General features: G+C 33.0%; 1 protein-coding gene across 5 annotated transcripts in view; it reads left to right on the top strand.

The window, feature by feature from the left end:
• The window catches only part of Znf280d (zinc finger protein 280D), a 98,264-nt gene that overhangs the window by 21,742 nt on the left and 59,607 nt on the right, over nucleotides 1–16,915 (top strand). For 4 of the 5 annotated variants that reach the window (XM_010641279.3, XM_010641278.3, XM_010641277.3 and 1 more), the window contains exons 2-7: nucleotides 1,199–1,345; nucleotides 3,624–3,689; nucleotides 3,790–3,929; nucleotides 11,928–12,045; nucleotides 15,156–15,326; nucleotides 15,460–15,569. In XM_010641279.3, coding sequence (XP_010639581.1) covers nucleotides 1,210–1,345; nucleotides 3,624–3,689; nucleotides 3,790–3,929; nucleotides 11,928–12,045; nucleotides 15,156–15,326; nucleotides 15,460–15,569 — 741 coding nt within the window. In that variant the 5' untranslated portion in view covers nucleotides 1,199–1,209. Of the gene's footprint in view, nucleotides 1–1,198; nucleotides 1,346–3,623; nucleotides 3,690–3,789; nucleotides 3,930–11,927; nucleotides 12,046–15,155; nucleotides 15,327–15,459; nucleotides 15,570–16,915 lie in introns of those variants that run through there. The other variant, XM_010641280.3, reaches the window with a different exon arrangement.

Raw genomic sequence — 16,915 nt, 5'->3', positions numbered from 1 at the left:
GACCTTTATTCAACTTAATATTTTATTTTTTTCTTTTTAAACTGCATTTAAAATTTTTGGTTCTTTTGTTTTGTATCCTGCACTTTTTTCTGAACATTACTTTTTATAATATTTATTCTTATATCCTTAAATATACTAATTTTCACTTTCTTGCATTTTTCTTCTTTAGAATACTTGCATCTGTTTTATTGGGTTTTTTGATATTTTAGATAGGAGGTCTTTCTAAAATTCCTCCTGCTTATTGGTTGTCTGGCCATGTTTTTTTTGTTTTGTTTTGGTACTGGGGATTGAACTCGGGTCTTTGTGCTTGCAAGGCAGGCCAGCAAACCGCTAAGCTAAATCCCCAGCCCTTTGGCCATGTTTCATAGTGAGGCGCTAAAATGCTTCTTAGGAGTTCTGAGTACTTTATCAGAATTTTTAAGATATGGTATGTACTATGTGTATTGCTTTGATTGTTTTGTTCAAATAATGTAAATTTCTTTCATTTGCCTCACTGGTTACCTGTACTTTAGCTCTTCATCCCTGCTTTATTGTGTACCTGGCATTCCTGAATCTGGTTCATTAATTCTGATTTGTTTACTACCTGTTGATTCTTAGTCTTCCTCCCTTTGTTAAAAGATAATGGTTAGGGCCATTTAGCTCAGTGGTTCCTCCACCTGCCTCCCAAGCACAAGGTCCTGAGTTTGATCCCTGGTACCAAAAAAAAAAAAAGTGTATACAAGATAATGGTGAGGGGGCTGGGGATATAGCACAAGATAATGGTTAGGCATAATGTTTTTCTTAGAGATAATCATATTGTAGGTGTATGAACGAAATGAACTTTGACTAGATTGACAGTGGACAGAGAATTTGGGAACAGTCAATTACTGTCACCCACGATTCATTTGTCTGACTCTGTCTGTGAGTGTATGTATGTATGTGTCTATCTATCATCTATCTAAATTTTACTAGTTTATATCTTGGTAAGATCTGAATTTCTTATTCTTATTACTAAGACCTGCAAATATCAAAAATTGCTGTTAGGATTATGCAAGTAGGTCTTTGATAGCATACTACTTATGAGAAAAATGTTTTTGTTTTACTTTTTTTTTGGACCTGGGATCAAACTTGTGCTTGAGAGGCAGTGAAATCACTGAGCTAAATCCCCAGACCTGTTTTACCTTTTGAAACTAAGGTTTGCTTTCTCTTTGGAAATTAGATAACTCAAAAATGGCAGAACTCTTTATGGAATGTGAAGAAGAAGAGCTGGAACCATGGCAGAAGAAAGTAAAAGAAGTCGATGATGATGATGATGATGAGCCAATCTTTGTTGGGGAGATAGCAAGTTCAAAACCAGCGATTTCAAGTAAGCATTTACTTTTAGAGAAGCCAAGATTTTTTTGTTCTTATTTTTTTGAAAAACCAAGTTTTATAAGGTATAATTTTTAATGGAAAACTTGTGAGCTGTTACATGTACTTGATATTTTTATTCTATTATAAGGAGTTAGGGATAAGAGACTGAGTAGGAGGCCAGTAAGAACTTGAGAGTGAGGGTGAGTATGTGACTAGGGACGTGAGAAGGGTTAGAGGTTAAATACTAGATGTGCAAGAAGAGAAGTGAACTTGGATTAGCTGGTGGCATTGGAATTTTCTGAGGTTTTATCACTGGGGAAATAATTTAACCAATTGAATTTTCAATAGTATTTTCATTGGCAATTGTTAATCTCTCATGGAGTAAATCTTAGATTATAAAGTGAATTTGGCCTGACTGCAGCAAGTTGTTTTTTTGGGTTTTTTTTTTTTTCGGTATTGGGAATCAAATCAAACTCAGGTCCTTGTGCTTGTGAGGCAGGTGGTAGAACCACTCAGCTAAATCCCCAGCCCTGTTCTCTTAGCTATTGTATCCTAGTCACTGATTATCTTATCTTATATTGTAGTATTGCAGAATTGTTATTCAACATCCCTTATTGAAAATATGACCGTTAAGACTCAAATTTATACTGGTTGCACATACCTGTTAACAGTATTCAGCTAGAATAGTATAGTGTACATTAGTTTTATTTATTTTTTATTTTTGGTACTGGGGATCGAACTCGAGACCTTGTGCTTGCAAGGCAGGTGGCAGAACCACTGAGGTAAATCCCTGGTGTACATTAGTTTTAAAATAATTCTACCAGAAAGGGATTGACCTCTAGTAGGATTTCTTGTCTGAACTATAAAGATAAAAAAATTTAAATGATTTTGTTTTGGTTTTATGTGGAACTCATAACATTTTAACATAAGGATATGAATTAAATGGTTGTATAGAACTGCTAGAAAGATGGAGGTGTTATGGTTTGGGTCTGTCAGTCCTCCCCCAAAGTCTCATGCGGTCATAAATGGCTGCACCTAGAGTGTGTGATTCTGGGATTAAGAGTGTATGATTACTAAATCAGTACACTGATTGGTTTGGCACCACCCTAATCTCATAGCCTGGATACAGTATAGGGGACAGAAAGAGGCTTGTCTTTTCCCTCATTGCTTTTGCTGTCCTCCACCACCATTAACTGTTGCCCCTCTTCCATGTGCCAACCTGCCGTGGAGCTGGCCAATTATGGACTGAGACCTCTACAGACTGTGAGCTAAATAAACCTTTACTCCTTTAACTTTGGTTGTTGGGTACTTTGTCTGAGCAACAGAAAAGTACCTAACACAAAGTGAAGAACTTCTGTTTTGTACGTTACAGCCACTAAAAATGCTATAGCAAGTTCTTTTATGGTTTGAGTATAAATATCTAATCTTGAATATCTTGACATTATCAGAAACCACATGTACTTTTATGTGAACCTTTATAGATTTGGTGGGATCTATTTCTTTTTAAAAAGTTCTTATTTTTATTAGTACATGTTTGTAGTACATAATTTACATTCATTGTGGAGCTTTGCATATAGGATTTGGTTCTTTTCTGCTATGAAAGAAAAACATTTAAAAGTTTGAAGTTTTTGTTTTTCATTTTTGGCACTTTAAAACTTTTTCTTGTCCTGATTTTAGTTACTAAAAAAGCTAAAAGTTAGAGTTTATTTATGCACAGGAATGAAAACTTGACTCAAAATCATGTCAGGCTTAGATGACTAAGATCTGAAATTTCTTACAAGATACTCTAGTAAACTGTAAGTTCGCTTCAGTTCATAATCCTTGTCAATTCCCCTTTCAGAATGCAGAAGTAATGATAGATTAATGAAACTTTCTAGAATGAAACTTAAAGGCATTTAGAGGTATGAATGAAATATGGAGGTTTGATAAAGGTATTATTTTGAGTGATAGGAATCCAAGTGTGTGTATAAGCCTGCTACCATTCAAAGAAAGGTTGTACATAAATGTATGTGTGGAAAATTTTACTGATATGTGGACTGTGCCATATAGAATGTTTTGATGTCTCAAATTTATTATTCTTTTTTCTTTTGGCTTTGGATTTTGAGTTGAAATGATAAAGACTGATTATTCTATGAAATAGTTAAAGCCTTAACTGTAATGTTGTTTCTTTTGTTTTCTTACATAAAGATGTAAAATTAATTCTTAGTGATAACTTATTTCTTTCAGGTATCTGTTTTTAAGTCTTAATTCATTTAAAACCTCAATTCTAATGTATATATAATTTCTTATAGATATTTTGAATAGAGTTAACCCAGGCTTGTATTCAAGGGGAATAAAGAATGGCGCACTCAGTCGAGGTACAGTATTATTGTACTACTTTAATTTTAAAATGAAGTATTTTGACAAAGTTGGTTATATAGAAGTATATTCAATGTATTGTATAATTTTAAAATACAGGTATTACAGCTACATTCAAGCCTACAAGTCAACACTACACGAACTCAACATCAAATCCAGTGTCTGCCTCGCCAGTAAATTTTCATCCTGAATCTAGATCTTCAAATAGCTCTGTTATTGTTCAGCCTTTTTCTAAACCTGTAAGTGTTTTTGAATCTATAGTCAGCTCAGAGATAACATTGGCTATTATTTATCAATATCAACAATACCTAGTTAAAATTTTAGACTATCTCAGTCATTTATTGGACTCATAATCGGCATCAAATAATGTCAGCAACTTTATGATAGCTTAAATAATATCTAAAGAAATAACTGCAGAGCTGGGCCTTGTGACACATGCCTGTAATCTCAGCACTTGGGAGTATCACAAGTTTGAGCCCAACCTGGGCCACGTAGTGGCTTAGTGAGGTCCTGTCTCAGAAATTGAAGAACAGGGCCAGGGATTTAGCTCAGTGGTTCCACTGCCTGCCTTGCAATCTCAAGATCCCAAGTTATATTCCCGGTACCAAAAAAAAAAAAAAAAAAGAAAGAAAATTGAAGAAAGGGCTGGGGATGTAGCTCAGTGTGAAGGCACTGAATTCAGTCCCCAGGACTGCCTCTGAAGCCCCAAAACAAAGTAATAACTGCAGGAATTAAGTACCTAATCTGTTAATATATTAGGTAATATGATAAAATTGAATAGATACTGTATTAAAAACTACACGGTCAAAACATGAATAAAAAGTATAATCAGTAGTGAATATTACATATTGGCAAAATATATAAGATTGCCAACTGGGCCAAGTGTTTTTTATTTCTTTTTTTTTTTCAGACTGTTTTGCTATGTAGCTCTGGATAGCCTTGAACTTACTATGTGGCCCACGCTAACCTTGAATTTGCAGTGACATTCATGCCTCAGCCTCCCAAGAGCTGGAATTACAGATGTGTACCACCATTCCTGACTCTGGGCCAACTGTTCTTAATTGAGAAAATTGAGAGGCTGTCAGGGCTTTTTATCTGGAAAACACACTTTCATAGTCTATCTCCAAAAAATTAATAAAAAGTATGAGATAATGACAATAGTTGTCATTTATTGTGCTGTTTAAGGATTTGGGATAAAGGCTGTATATTAAACTCATTTAATTCTCACACATCCCTATAAAGTAGGTACTATTGTTTCCATTTTATAATTGAGGAAAGTACCGAGGTTAAATGAGTCTGTTAAGATCTAGGATTTCAATCTAAGCTAAACCAGAGTTGAGATGTACATACATGCATACATACAGATGTGTGTAGATGTGTATGTTGGTAAAAGAAAGCTTTGCCTTAGTTCAGAAGTTCTCAAGGGATGGTCTGTAACCCTTGGGGTTCCCCAAGACACTGTCAGGGGTTTGTGAGTCAACACCATCATAATCAGACATCCCTGTGTTGACTTCTACATTGATGATACAGAACAGTGGTGAGGAAGCTGCTGGTGCATCTACCATGCACTTACAGTTAAAAATATTCCAGTTATGCTAAATTCCTTGATGAAGAATTAAAATGCATTAAACATCATGTTACTAATGTTGACTATTCTTAAGCAAGTCTTTAATATTTTGTGCGATGAAGTGGGTAGTATACATAAAGCCCCTTCTAAACTGTGATGATTTTCTTGAGGTAAAGCACTTGTGTGATTGAATTTGTGAGCTACAGCACCTACTCTTTTTTTTTTCAAGATAAATTCCAAAGGTTTATTGCACCAAATGCCACAGAAAATGGATCAAAATAATACATGAACAAGTTTTAAGAAAAGTTTCCCATACATTGATAATGGTATTTATTCATCTGATCAAAAATAGTCCCTATCAATTTCTCTTAATGAAGTTTTAATAGTAATAAATCCCAGAATTTTCTGTTTTTAACTACTGCTGAAAATTAAGCACACTGTAATCACTTCCCAAATAGATGGCTCACCAAAGTTTGACATTTAAATATTAACATTTAGAGTGGGCTGTTTGATTTAGGCAAAAATTATATGAAAATATCCTGTCTCCTCAAGCACAGTAAAAAGCCAAATGGTTCGCATCAACTAAGAGAAGCTCAAGACTAATTTAATGGCTAAAGTATGCATGAACAAAATACTTACCTCACTATGTCATTAGTGGAAAACCCAGACATTTAAAAGAATGTGGGTGTCACTTTATATTCTTTATGTACAACCAACTTTAGTGAAGAACCTAGAAAGCTAGACTATCCTTTTATAAAATCTGAGGACCTAATTATAAGAGCCCAAACAATAGTTTAGTATCATTTAGCAAGTGGGAAATTTTCTCTCTCCAAAAAAGTTAATTCTGAAAAATATAGTTAAGTTTAAAAAGTTGCAGTGTGTAAACAGCATAAACTGCCTACTCTTAAAAAATATAGAACACCATTTTTACTTGAAAGAATGACAAACCATGGTGTATTATTTATTTGTATCAGTAGTAACACAAATATATGTGACTTTAAAAAAATGCACGCTTCTTATCTCACAATCTTACAGTTTCTGTGGGTCAGGAGTCATCATGGTTGGCCGGATTTTCTCCTTTAGGGTGTCACAGGCTGCCTTCAAGGTGTGGTTCCTAGAGTTGCACTCTCATCTGAAGCCCTGGGGGAGTATTTGTTTCTAAGTTCCCATGGCTGTTGGTAGCATTCAGTTTTATAGGGGTTGTCAGACTGAGAGTCTCAGTATCTTGCTGATTTTTGGCTTGCTCTTTGCCAGGGGGGTTCTTTCCAACATGGCTTCCTTGCTTCTTCAAAGCTAGGAAGTGAGAGTCCTTTTCAAGATGTCATTATAATCTTAGGTATCATGATTATGTACACAATATATATATATATATATCTGTCACCTTTACTGTATTTTGTTGCTGAGAAGCAATTCAGAGAGGTCCTACCATCAGTCTGAAGGAGGCTCTCACAAAGGATATGAGTACCCAGAGCTGGGGACCATCTAAGAGTCTGCCTGCTGCACAGTTATTCAGTCTTGAGTATTTGACAAACATGTACCAAAAGTCGAACAGAATGTACCTGCTACTTCAAGAAAAGCAATTGATAGTAGTTTTCTTGCTAGTGATAATTCTGCTTTCAAGGAAAACATTTACATTTTGGAAAATTTAACAACTGTCGTGCTGATCACATCTTTTCAGTATTTCAAAACTACTGATGGGTGGTGGTATTTATTAATACGACTTTGTAATACTGTGTAATGAACTATGTCAGCATTTGAAAGATCTGCATTATTCAGTGAAACCAGTATTTTCTAGTTACTAATGTATATGTTATAAAAGTATACATGAGTAAAATACCTATCTATAGTATAAGATTGGTCATTTTATAGGAACAGGGTAAATGCACTTTAGGGATATGGTTTTAGATTTCACACTATAACAAATGTTTAAGGAAGTCCCAACTGTTGAGTTTTGTTACAGTGTCAAAGTTGTAGAGCCACTGTTGTCTTAAGCTATTATTATAATACTCCTTTTTCAGTTATATTGTGCTATGAAGTCAGATTTTCTTTATATCAACCAAAGTAACTTGGCCTAGCATGTTGAAACCAGAAACAGTTAAGATGCTATAACAGTTTTTGGTTAAGCTTAACATTCAAGAAATTTGTAAGATGGTGTCACTCTTCTCTATTTTTTTGTGTATTTGAAAGTCATTTTTCATAAACGTGTTATGTTAATTTGTAATGAGTTTATTGTTACTTAAAGTGAATTAATATTTTTAAATCTTCTGTTTAACTTCTATTGTAGTAAATACCAGTAGATATTATAACATAACAAAAACTATTTGGGTTCAGTAATTTTTGAATATGCAAACAGGTCAACTTGAAGCCAAAGAGTTAGGTATCACTGCATTTGAAAAATGGTGATACATTTAAAAAAAACTTAGATATTAGACCGTAAGAACATTAAGAGAGACTGCAGGAGTATCTTGAATCCTTTATAGTTCCACAAGGCTATTGCTTAAAATGTTTTAAAAGTGCAGTAAATGTTCTTAAAGTGAGGTGGAAAGCTACCCCGAATGTAAAAATTGTTGGCTCATAGTTGAATCAAATTAATGGTTTCTCATGCTTGTCATATGCTGGTTAGCATTGAGGGGAAACTAGAAAACTTCATTATTTAATGTAATTTGATAGATAAAAAAATCCTTGCAACATTAAACTTGGGGGGAAATAATAAAAGCAAAGGTGGGAGGGTAGGGGAATGGGGAAAAAAATAAGAACCAAGATATATCATGTAAAACTACAAATCCCCAATGATGAATGTAATTATATTGTATACCTAAAATGTACCAATAAAATTAATGAAAAAAAAGCAAAGGATAGAATCTTTGGTATTATAAAGGTCAGAAACTAGAGTGTTTTCTGACTCAGAATATTTTATTTTTGTGGGCATAGTTTTTAAAGCATTTCAATTGGAGTTTTCCAATCCTGAAGTTCTTTTAGAAAAAGGGCATTTTAGTCAGTTGGTTTGGGTGGGGCCTGGTGAAGACAGTTTTAAAAATTCCTGGTATTCTTTTGTGCAAAGAATGACAGAAATATAACCTGGAATGAATGGATAATCTTATGTAAGGGATTTTTCTCCGAACTCTGGAAGCCATTGACTTTAATAAATTGTAATTGTTTTCCATTTTATATCATGTTTTTGTCTGTGTGTTTACTTTTTCATGGAATATCTTATTTCAACATTTCTTTCAAGTAGGTTGGGATGGAATTTATTATTATTATAACTTATAAAGTCAATGTGATCTAAGCTAAAAGCATGGGCTTTGTAATCATGCCTGGATTCTAATTTCAGCTCCATCAATAAAGTAATTGTTTATTGTGAGTGTCTTCCTTAACCACATTTAATCTTAACTATTTATAAATTGAGGGAGCCAGGTGTGGTGGCTCATGCCTGTAATCACAGCACTCAGAGGCTGAGGCAGGAAGATTACTGAGTTCAAGGCTAGCCTGGACTATATAGTGAGTTCAACACCAGCCTGAAATACATAGTGAGACCCTATCTCAAAAAACCAAAAAAAAAAAAAAAAAAAAGAAAGTAAAGCGAGGGATAGTATCTGAATCCCAATATTCTACCCTAGTTATATTTATCATCTTTATTTACTGCTTTAAAGACATTAAAAATTCCTTATTAGAGAATTATTTCAGCTAGTTATTTGTTGACTAATGATTACCTGCTATCTGAAATTGCAGTGATTAACTATTCACAGTTTTCTAGAAAAGTTTTTAACAGTATTAACTTCATTATACTTCTGTGATGGAACTATTTTTAAAAATGCAATGCATATTTTCCATTTTTAAAGAGTACAAATATTTAGAGAAAATATTTTCCTTGAACAAAGTTTGTGTTCGGTTGCAGTTCTATCATATGGCATTGTCACCTTGTTTGTTTGTTTATCTGGTTTTTTTTAGACAAGGTTACACTATGTAGTTCAGGCTGGCCTTGAACTCATTATATAGCCCAGGAGAAATCAAGTCAATCCTCCTGCCTCAGCCTTCTGAGTGCTGGGATTACAGGCATGCACCATCACATGGCATTGTTGATTTTTTTTCATTCTACATCTTAACCCCCAAATACTTATCTGCCTTTAGGCCTCATTATTAAGTGTGGTCTAGATTACAGTAGTTTGTCATAACTTCTTAATTCCATATCAATGGAAAAGTTAGTAACAGCAAAGTTCTTAAAACTTAATTATCCCTTGATTTATAAGCATAAAAAACCCTGTTTTTATTATAAAATAACATGTTTTTTAAGAGAAAAGTTTAGAAAAAAGAACAGTACGACAATGAGGGCCATGTTCTATGTATTGATACATGTTTCTTTTTTTTACTGAACATTCTACTTGGAACATGTCATTGGATATTGCTTTTTAAAAAACCTGATTTTTAAAATCAATTTGCTTGTTTGTATGTTTATTTTTGAGACAGGGTCTTGCTGTCAAGCTGGCTTGACCTTGCTGTATAGCCCAGGCTGACCTTGAATGCAGAACAAATCTGCCTCAGCCTCACGTGAACTGGAATTACAGGCATGTGCCACCATAGCCAGTTTAAAAGTTTGATATGAATAATTGTATGATATTGTGTTTATGTCTGTTGTTGAACATATAGGTTGTAATTTTTTGCTACTACAAATACTTCTCCATTAAACTTTCATTTCTTTACCGTGAATTCTCGATAGCAGCATAATCAGATCAAATTAACCTTTTAAAGACTTTGATAGGCACTATTAAGGTTTTTATGCAAACTATGCCAAACTATAATCTCTAATTTGCCAGTAGTGAATGTTATCATTCCTTTTTTGTTTTGTATTTTTTGAGACAGGGTCAGTCTGTCCTCCAGGCTATCTTTAAATTTACTGTGTAGTCCAGGCTGGCCTCAAACTCTTCTTCAAGCCTCAGCCTTCTGATCTGGAAGTATAGGCATGTGCCACCAGGCCCACTGTCATACTTCTTTATTTTAACTTTCTTCAAACTATTATTAGTCTTATAGAAGAAATAGAACAGTGTTCCTGTATTTCTCTCACCCAGTTTTCTCTTAATATTCACATCTTGCTTATCACACCTAGGCAGTTACTATTAACTAAATTGCAGTCCTTATTAGAATTTTACCAATTTTTCTAGTAATATCCTTTAATATTTCCCAGAATCCTATTCGTCATCTTACGTTTATTTCTTCTTAGTCTTCTCACATTTTCTATAGTTATTCTTTGACTTTCATGACAACACTTTTAAGTGTAATGATTATTTTGTAGTAGATATCATTTTTAATGCCAATTCAGTAAACATTGCTGTTGTTTTTATTTGCATTTGTTGTAAGTTGGGAACTTTCATTTGTATCACCATTCATATTTTGCTTTTGAATGTTCTTTGGCTGTTTTCCTCTTAAAGTAGCCATGTTTTGCCTTTTTTACTTTTGTTTTTTTTGGTACCGGGGATTGGACTCGGGTCCTTGCACTTGCAAGGCAGGCCACCGAACTGCTGAGCTAAATCCCCAGACCATGCCTTTTTTACTTTTAAGCTTTTTAAAACTAACTTGCTATAAATTATGATTTGTAGAATGATTCAGAAGTCACTTTTAAGAGCTTATTCTCTCCAAAATTGTCTTTCAAAAATAGTATTAGAGTATGGGTACAAATATACTTAATATGTATTGCTGTATATATACCCACATTACTTAGGCATGTTTTCCGTAATTATATTAGATATGTGTGTACACTTACTTTATACTGCTTTATTTTATATTTGGTTTGTCTCAACCATAATTTTCACTGCTTTTTTGAGATTTTCCTGCTAGCTTGGACCACCCTTTGTCCTGATGGAAGGGCTGAATATTCTTTTTGCCCAGGTCTTCAAAAGGCTGTTGGCCTGCTTCTACTGCATTCTAAACATCTTCTACTGCACCCCTATCTGCTTGACATTCTGTGTCTTCAACTTGATGGCCAGGTTGTTTCTCACACGGCTTAAGAGGGGAGATTGCCTACCCTAGCACACCTCTGTGTGATGAATGAGAGAGTAAAGGGCCCTTTTGTTCTCTTTTTGATCCATAGCTTAAAATTTCTCCAGAAAAGATGGTTCCAAAATTCATAGCATGTGCTGTGTTCATCAGTGCTGATGAACAGTACCATAGATTGATTACCATTTTGTTGACCTTGATATTTTAGAGATACAGGATTTTTAGAGATATAGGAGCTTTTACTTTTTGTAGTTATGGCAGTATGTTTTCTATTGTTGTTTTTGTTTACGTGCAAAAATTTTGCTGGGTTCTATTATTTGCTCCTTTATGGTGATTTTGTATTGTTAGAATCACTGTATGGTGTATCAGTCTTACTGATAGAGGATTTATGCTTCTTTTATCTTGATAAAGTTAAACTAGAACTTGCCTCCTAAACTTGGCTACTTGTAGTTAGTTGAATAGGAACAAATCAGCCTGTATTAGCTTGCCTTCAACTTTGGTAGAAAATCATTTTGGCAAATTAGTAATTATATTTTGTTTTTTAAATTATTAATAATTGAGTCATCAAAATATCTTTAGAATTATTGCTATACAGTTAAATTTGCCTTTATAAAAGTTTATGAAGCAAAATAATCAAGTATTTGAATAGATGTAATATTCTTTCTTTGAAATATTTTAACAGGGTTATATAATGAATCCATCACAAGTTGTATCTAATAATTCTTCAGAGTTACTGTTTGATTTGACCCAGGATACAGGATTATCACCTTACCAAGGGGGACAAACACTTTCTGTAACAGGTTGGTTTTATTTCTTTTCTCTAAAAATACCAAAAAGACCTTAACGAATATGAATATAGAATTGATTATCTATTTTGAAGCCTATACCCTTGTGTGAAGGTTTTCAAGTATTACATCATAAACTGGTAGTAATAATTTTTGAATGTCTTTTTAGAGTGATTTTTATATAAAATCTTGGCTAAACTGCTTTGAACTCATTCTCACTTGGATGCACCCTCAAAAAATAAGAAAAGGTCTTAATTTCTGAGAGAAGTCCTCAGACATCCTAAATATTCTATTAAAAAATTGTCTTCACGATCTCTAATATGAAAAAGTACAATGCTTATTTATAGTTAGTTTCTTAAGTTTATATCTTTCTGTTCTGATAAATGATTTCACTGTAATACTTCAATATGATTTTAAGATAGTTTGTATAGGGATTTGTACGTAGTAAGTAGTAATTTCTTTGAAAGAATAATGAAATTAACCTGTTGAAGATTTAAAGTTTGTGTGTATACTACTATAAAAGTTCTTCATTAAGGTAAAATACATTAGTATCCTGTGAAAGAATTTTGCCTCATTGAAAATTCCCTATAACCAAGTAGAAAAATTTTGAATACTAGCAATTTGTGTGTATTTCAAATATTTGACCTGAGGTAGACCAATATGATTTTTTTTTTAATTCTTAGATTATTTACTAAACAGAACAGTGTGGGGAATTTACCAAATTCTTTTTCCAATTTCTTTTCATTACAATACTAGTGTTTTTATTTTTTTTTCTCTATTTTAATAATACTTCCTTTGATACATACTTCTGGGTGTCAGTTCCATACTTAGTAAACATCTGGTTAATGAAATAGGTAAGAATGAAAAAAATGGAGAAAAATTTGTTTATCTGGTTTTACAAAGCACATGGACTTTATTCATAGAAAAGTCTGAATTCTGGGAACTAAGGAAAAACAAATGACTCTTCTCTGTTTGGGTTTTCTACTATAGGGATTGAAACTTTAACCTCAGCAGTAAGTAGGATAATTTGCAAGATGTAGATTTGAAACTCTGTTCTTATTTCCTTATTTTTTTTTCTTTTTTTGTCCTGTTGCTGGATATTGAATCCAGGACCTGGTGCATGTTAGGCAAGCGCTCTGCCATTGAACCATATCCACAGTCCTTTATACAATTTTAAATTTTGAGGCAGAGTCCCTCAAACTTTAGATTTCCTGCCTTATCTGTAGTTAGGAGTATAAGTGTGTACCACCACCCATGACTTAAAAAGGAATTTATAAAGCTTTAAAGGACTTGATAACAAGTGGTTGTCATGTATGACAATTATGACTAATGATAGCATGATTAATAGACTGCTGTCTATGTTGATTGTAGGGGTTTGGAGAAAATTGAATCTGAGCTTGATCTTGAATGAGAATTGGATTTTAACTAGCAGAGACAGAACTCTTGAGGATAGGAAATAGCCCAAGCTTAACAGAACAAATACACATAATTTCAAATGCAGGGTGGTTATTTAATGTTGAGATTTCTTTTGTTATGGTCTTATATTGAAACAACCTGTTTTTGGCCATCTATCCTGTTATATAATCAGTTGCTTAATTTAAAATCCTAGAACTTACCAGTTTTTCAGGTAACCTAAATGCTAATGTAATTACACAAAATCTTATCTACCTGTAATATATCTGCATGTAATGAAGTGCTTTGAAGCAGGGCAAAAATAATTTTTATGTTGTCTCGAGGGTGAAACAGAGAAGCTGAGTAGTATAATCATATGACTAGTATAATCCTGGCATGTTTGCCTTTATTAAAACACTTACAAGTGAGTCAATTGAAATAATTTTTCCCTCTGTTAAGATATAAAAGATTTGTAATGATAATAGCTGTCAGTTATTATTGAGTGGTTGCTATGTGCCACATGTTTTGTTGTAATGCTTTAAATCTTATTTATCCTTAAAACAGCTCTGTAAAATAAGGTATTAAAACTTGCCCAAAGAGGAAACTAAGATTCAGAGAAATAAGCTAAGAATACATAGGGTAGAGAGTGACACAGTTTGGACTTGAATTTGGACTTATTTATGTCTGACTTAAAAACCTGGAATGTTTCTAATATATTTACCACTTTTAGTGCCCAGTTGAGGTTAATATTAAATGTGATGTGTGTTTTATAGTCCTTTTTACAAGGTACATTGTGTGTTATATTAAAAAAGGAGCTTGCCTGGTTTGATTTATAGACTCCATATCCCATTTCTTTTGCTAATTCTCTAAATAACGCTAAAAACACTTAGCTTTCAGGTAATGGTTTTCAAATGGAAGAGTATTTTTAGGAACGAAATCCCTATACTAGCAAAATTTTATGCAGGTGTCTAATAAATGGAAAACAGCTTCTCTATCAGACATGCCCAATTTATTCCTTAAAACGAACCCATTAAACTCCATAGTATAAAAATCCTACCAAGACCTGTCATGTAAAGGTTTAAGATCCCAATGATGAAGGTAACTGTACTATATACCTATAATGTACCTATAGACTCAATGAGGGAAAAAAAATCCTTACATTATGTGCCCTTTCATATGAATATGTGTCACATTGTGCATTGCAATGGAAATCACCTAAAGCCAAGAGTAGGCCATTCTTCAGTTTGTTAGGTGGCAAAATAACACATTCACAATTTCTTTAAGTTGTTCAATATAAAAGCATCTTAAGTATCGCTGTTTTGAAACAAAAATTATCTGTAATTTTATTTATTACACTCTGATGCTCTTAAGCATCTGAAGCTAAAGATAACTCATTTGTAAGTAGTTCAGAGTATTTTCTGCCATTTTTTTCCTCTTATGATATATTGGTCTGGCTCTATTATAATAACTGCTTACATATTTGCTTATTTTGAAGCCACATTTAGAATTTTCTTGTGTATAAATATTTTGTGACTTACATGAATATATATAGTGTATAATAAATGTTCGTGCTATTTTTTTACCCATCTTGAGTTTGGATCACTCAATTTCTATTATATGTGTGATGTGATAGTTCAGTTGTATTATCTGTAATTTAGCTTTGAAGTGTTTTAGTTTAGTTGTAAGTAATATTCTAAATTATTTATTATTTTTCCACTGTTTAAATTGTCTAGGTATGAACGAAAGTTCATTTTTATCAAAACGTCCTTCAGCTTCTGAAGTAAACAGTGTTAATCCAAAAAAGCCTAAGCCTAGTGAGAGTGTTTCTGGAACAGATTCTTCAGCTGTGTTCCCTTCAATTAAATCTCCTTCCCAGACATCTTCCCAGGCTACGCCATCAAAAGGTAAATATGAAGTCTGGTATATAACAAAGAAATTACTAGTATTTATACAAAAATTTTGGAAATTGTTGAAAATTTAAAAGTTATTACTAGTGGCTATTTAAGGTTAAAGTTTTGAACCACAAATTTATTTTAGGTGCACATACCTCATCAGATGAGTCTAAAAATGCAACACCTTTTCCAAGAGCTTGTCCAAAGTGCAATATTCATTTCAATCTTTTGGATCCTCTGAAAAATCACATGAAGGTAAAATTCTTTCAAAATTTAATTTTTAAAAAGCTTATAAGTCTCAGTCTGGTGGTATACTTCAGGGGTAGGATACCTAGTTTTCTTTCAATATTGTTGCTATTGCTTGTTATATAGAAAAAAATCTAGTGTTGGGGATTTAGCTCAGTGGTTCTACCACCTGCCTTGCAAGCACAAGATCCTGAGTTCGATTCCCAGTAACAAAAAACAACAGCAGCAACAAATAAGGTATCCATTTTTGTTTGCCCCAGTGGTTAATGAATGGCTTTTACGCCAAATTCTACTTTGATGTTAGGCTCATAATACTTATTTTCTTTAACTCTACTGAATCACTTTTTTAAGGTAGCCTTTTGCTTCCAGAAGTTTTTTCCTTTGTGATCCTATGTGAAAAAAATTTTTTAGTATTTGAATTCATATTCAATGATAGATTTATTTGCCTATGGTTTTTCACAATTTTTTTGTTAATTTCTCTTTAAGCTTCTCACTGTGGTTACTTTATATGTAGTTTGGGTTTAAGGAAAGTTCTAGTTATCTGTATAATTTTAATGTTGTATTAATTCTAGTAGTCATTTATTCCTTTGGCTATTCTCTATTGTTCTCTTCTATTAAGTAGTGGTAAACTTTCTGTATTCTACCCACCTGTCTTTGATTTCTCTACTATCTAATTTTAGTCAGGGTACAAGGGCTAATAATGAAAAAAACCAATTTTTTTAAAAAGTTAAAAGGGAGTAAAAATGACAGATACATCAGGTAAAGAAACATAAATTCATATTGGGCATGCAATTACATTTTACTATTATGTTAAAATGCTCACACCTACATTATTTAGTGAGTCTAAATGATTTTTCTTGATGCACTTTTATCATTGTGAGGCTATAAATAAACTTTGTAAAATTCACATTCATTGTTTCTTTACCTCTCCCAGTTTATATTTGTTGATTGTGTCATTTTTCCAGTGTCAGAGGATATACATTTGGATTTCTTAACTTTATCTCCCCATTTGCTTTAATTTCTTTCCACAGTAAATATATTCAGTGCTCATCACCAATCTTTATGCCCTTGTTTCTTTGGTTTTCTGTTGTTTGACTAAAGTTTGTCCTTTAGTAATTTTCTCCTAAACAACTGGAAATATCACTCTTAAGTTCTTTCATGTTTGGAACAGTTTAATCCATTCTTGAAAGGCAGTTTGACCAGATAAAGTAAGTTTGATTTCACTTTGAGGACTGTGTTTGTATTTAAATGTTTTTGCTAAGACATCTATGACAACCCTGAATTATTTTATCCTTTGTAAGTGATGAGATATTTTTGCCAGGCTGTCCAGAGAATTCATCATTTTTTTTTTTTTT

The sequence above is a fragment of the Fukomys damarensis genome, unplaced genomic scaffold (genome assembly GCF_012274545.1).
Source record: "Fukomys damarensis isolate Sample0158 unplaced genomic scaffold, DMR_v1.0_HiC HiC_scaffold_25, whole genome shotgun sequence".
NCBI classification, from domain to species: Eukaryota; Metazoa; Chordata; class Mammalia; order Rodentia; family Bathyergidae; genus Fukomys; species Fukomys damarensis.
The sequence above is the reverse complement of the archived record's forward strand: the minus strand, read 5'-3'. Positions and strand labels throughout refer to the sequence as shown.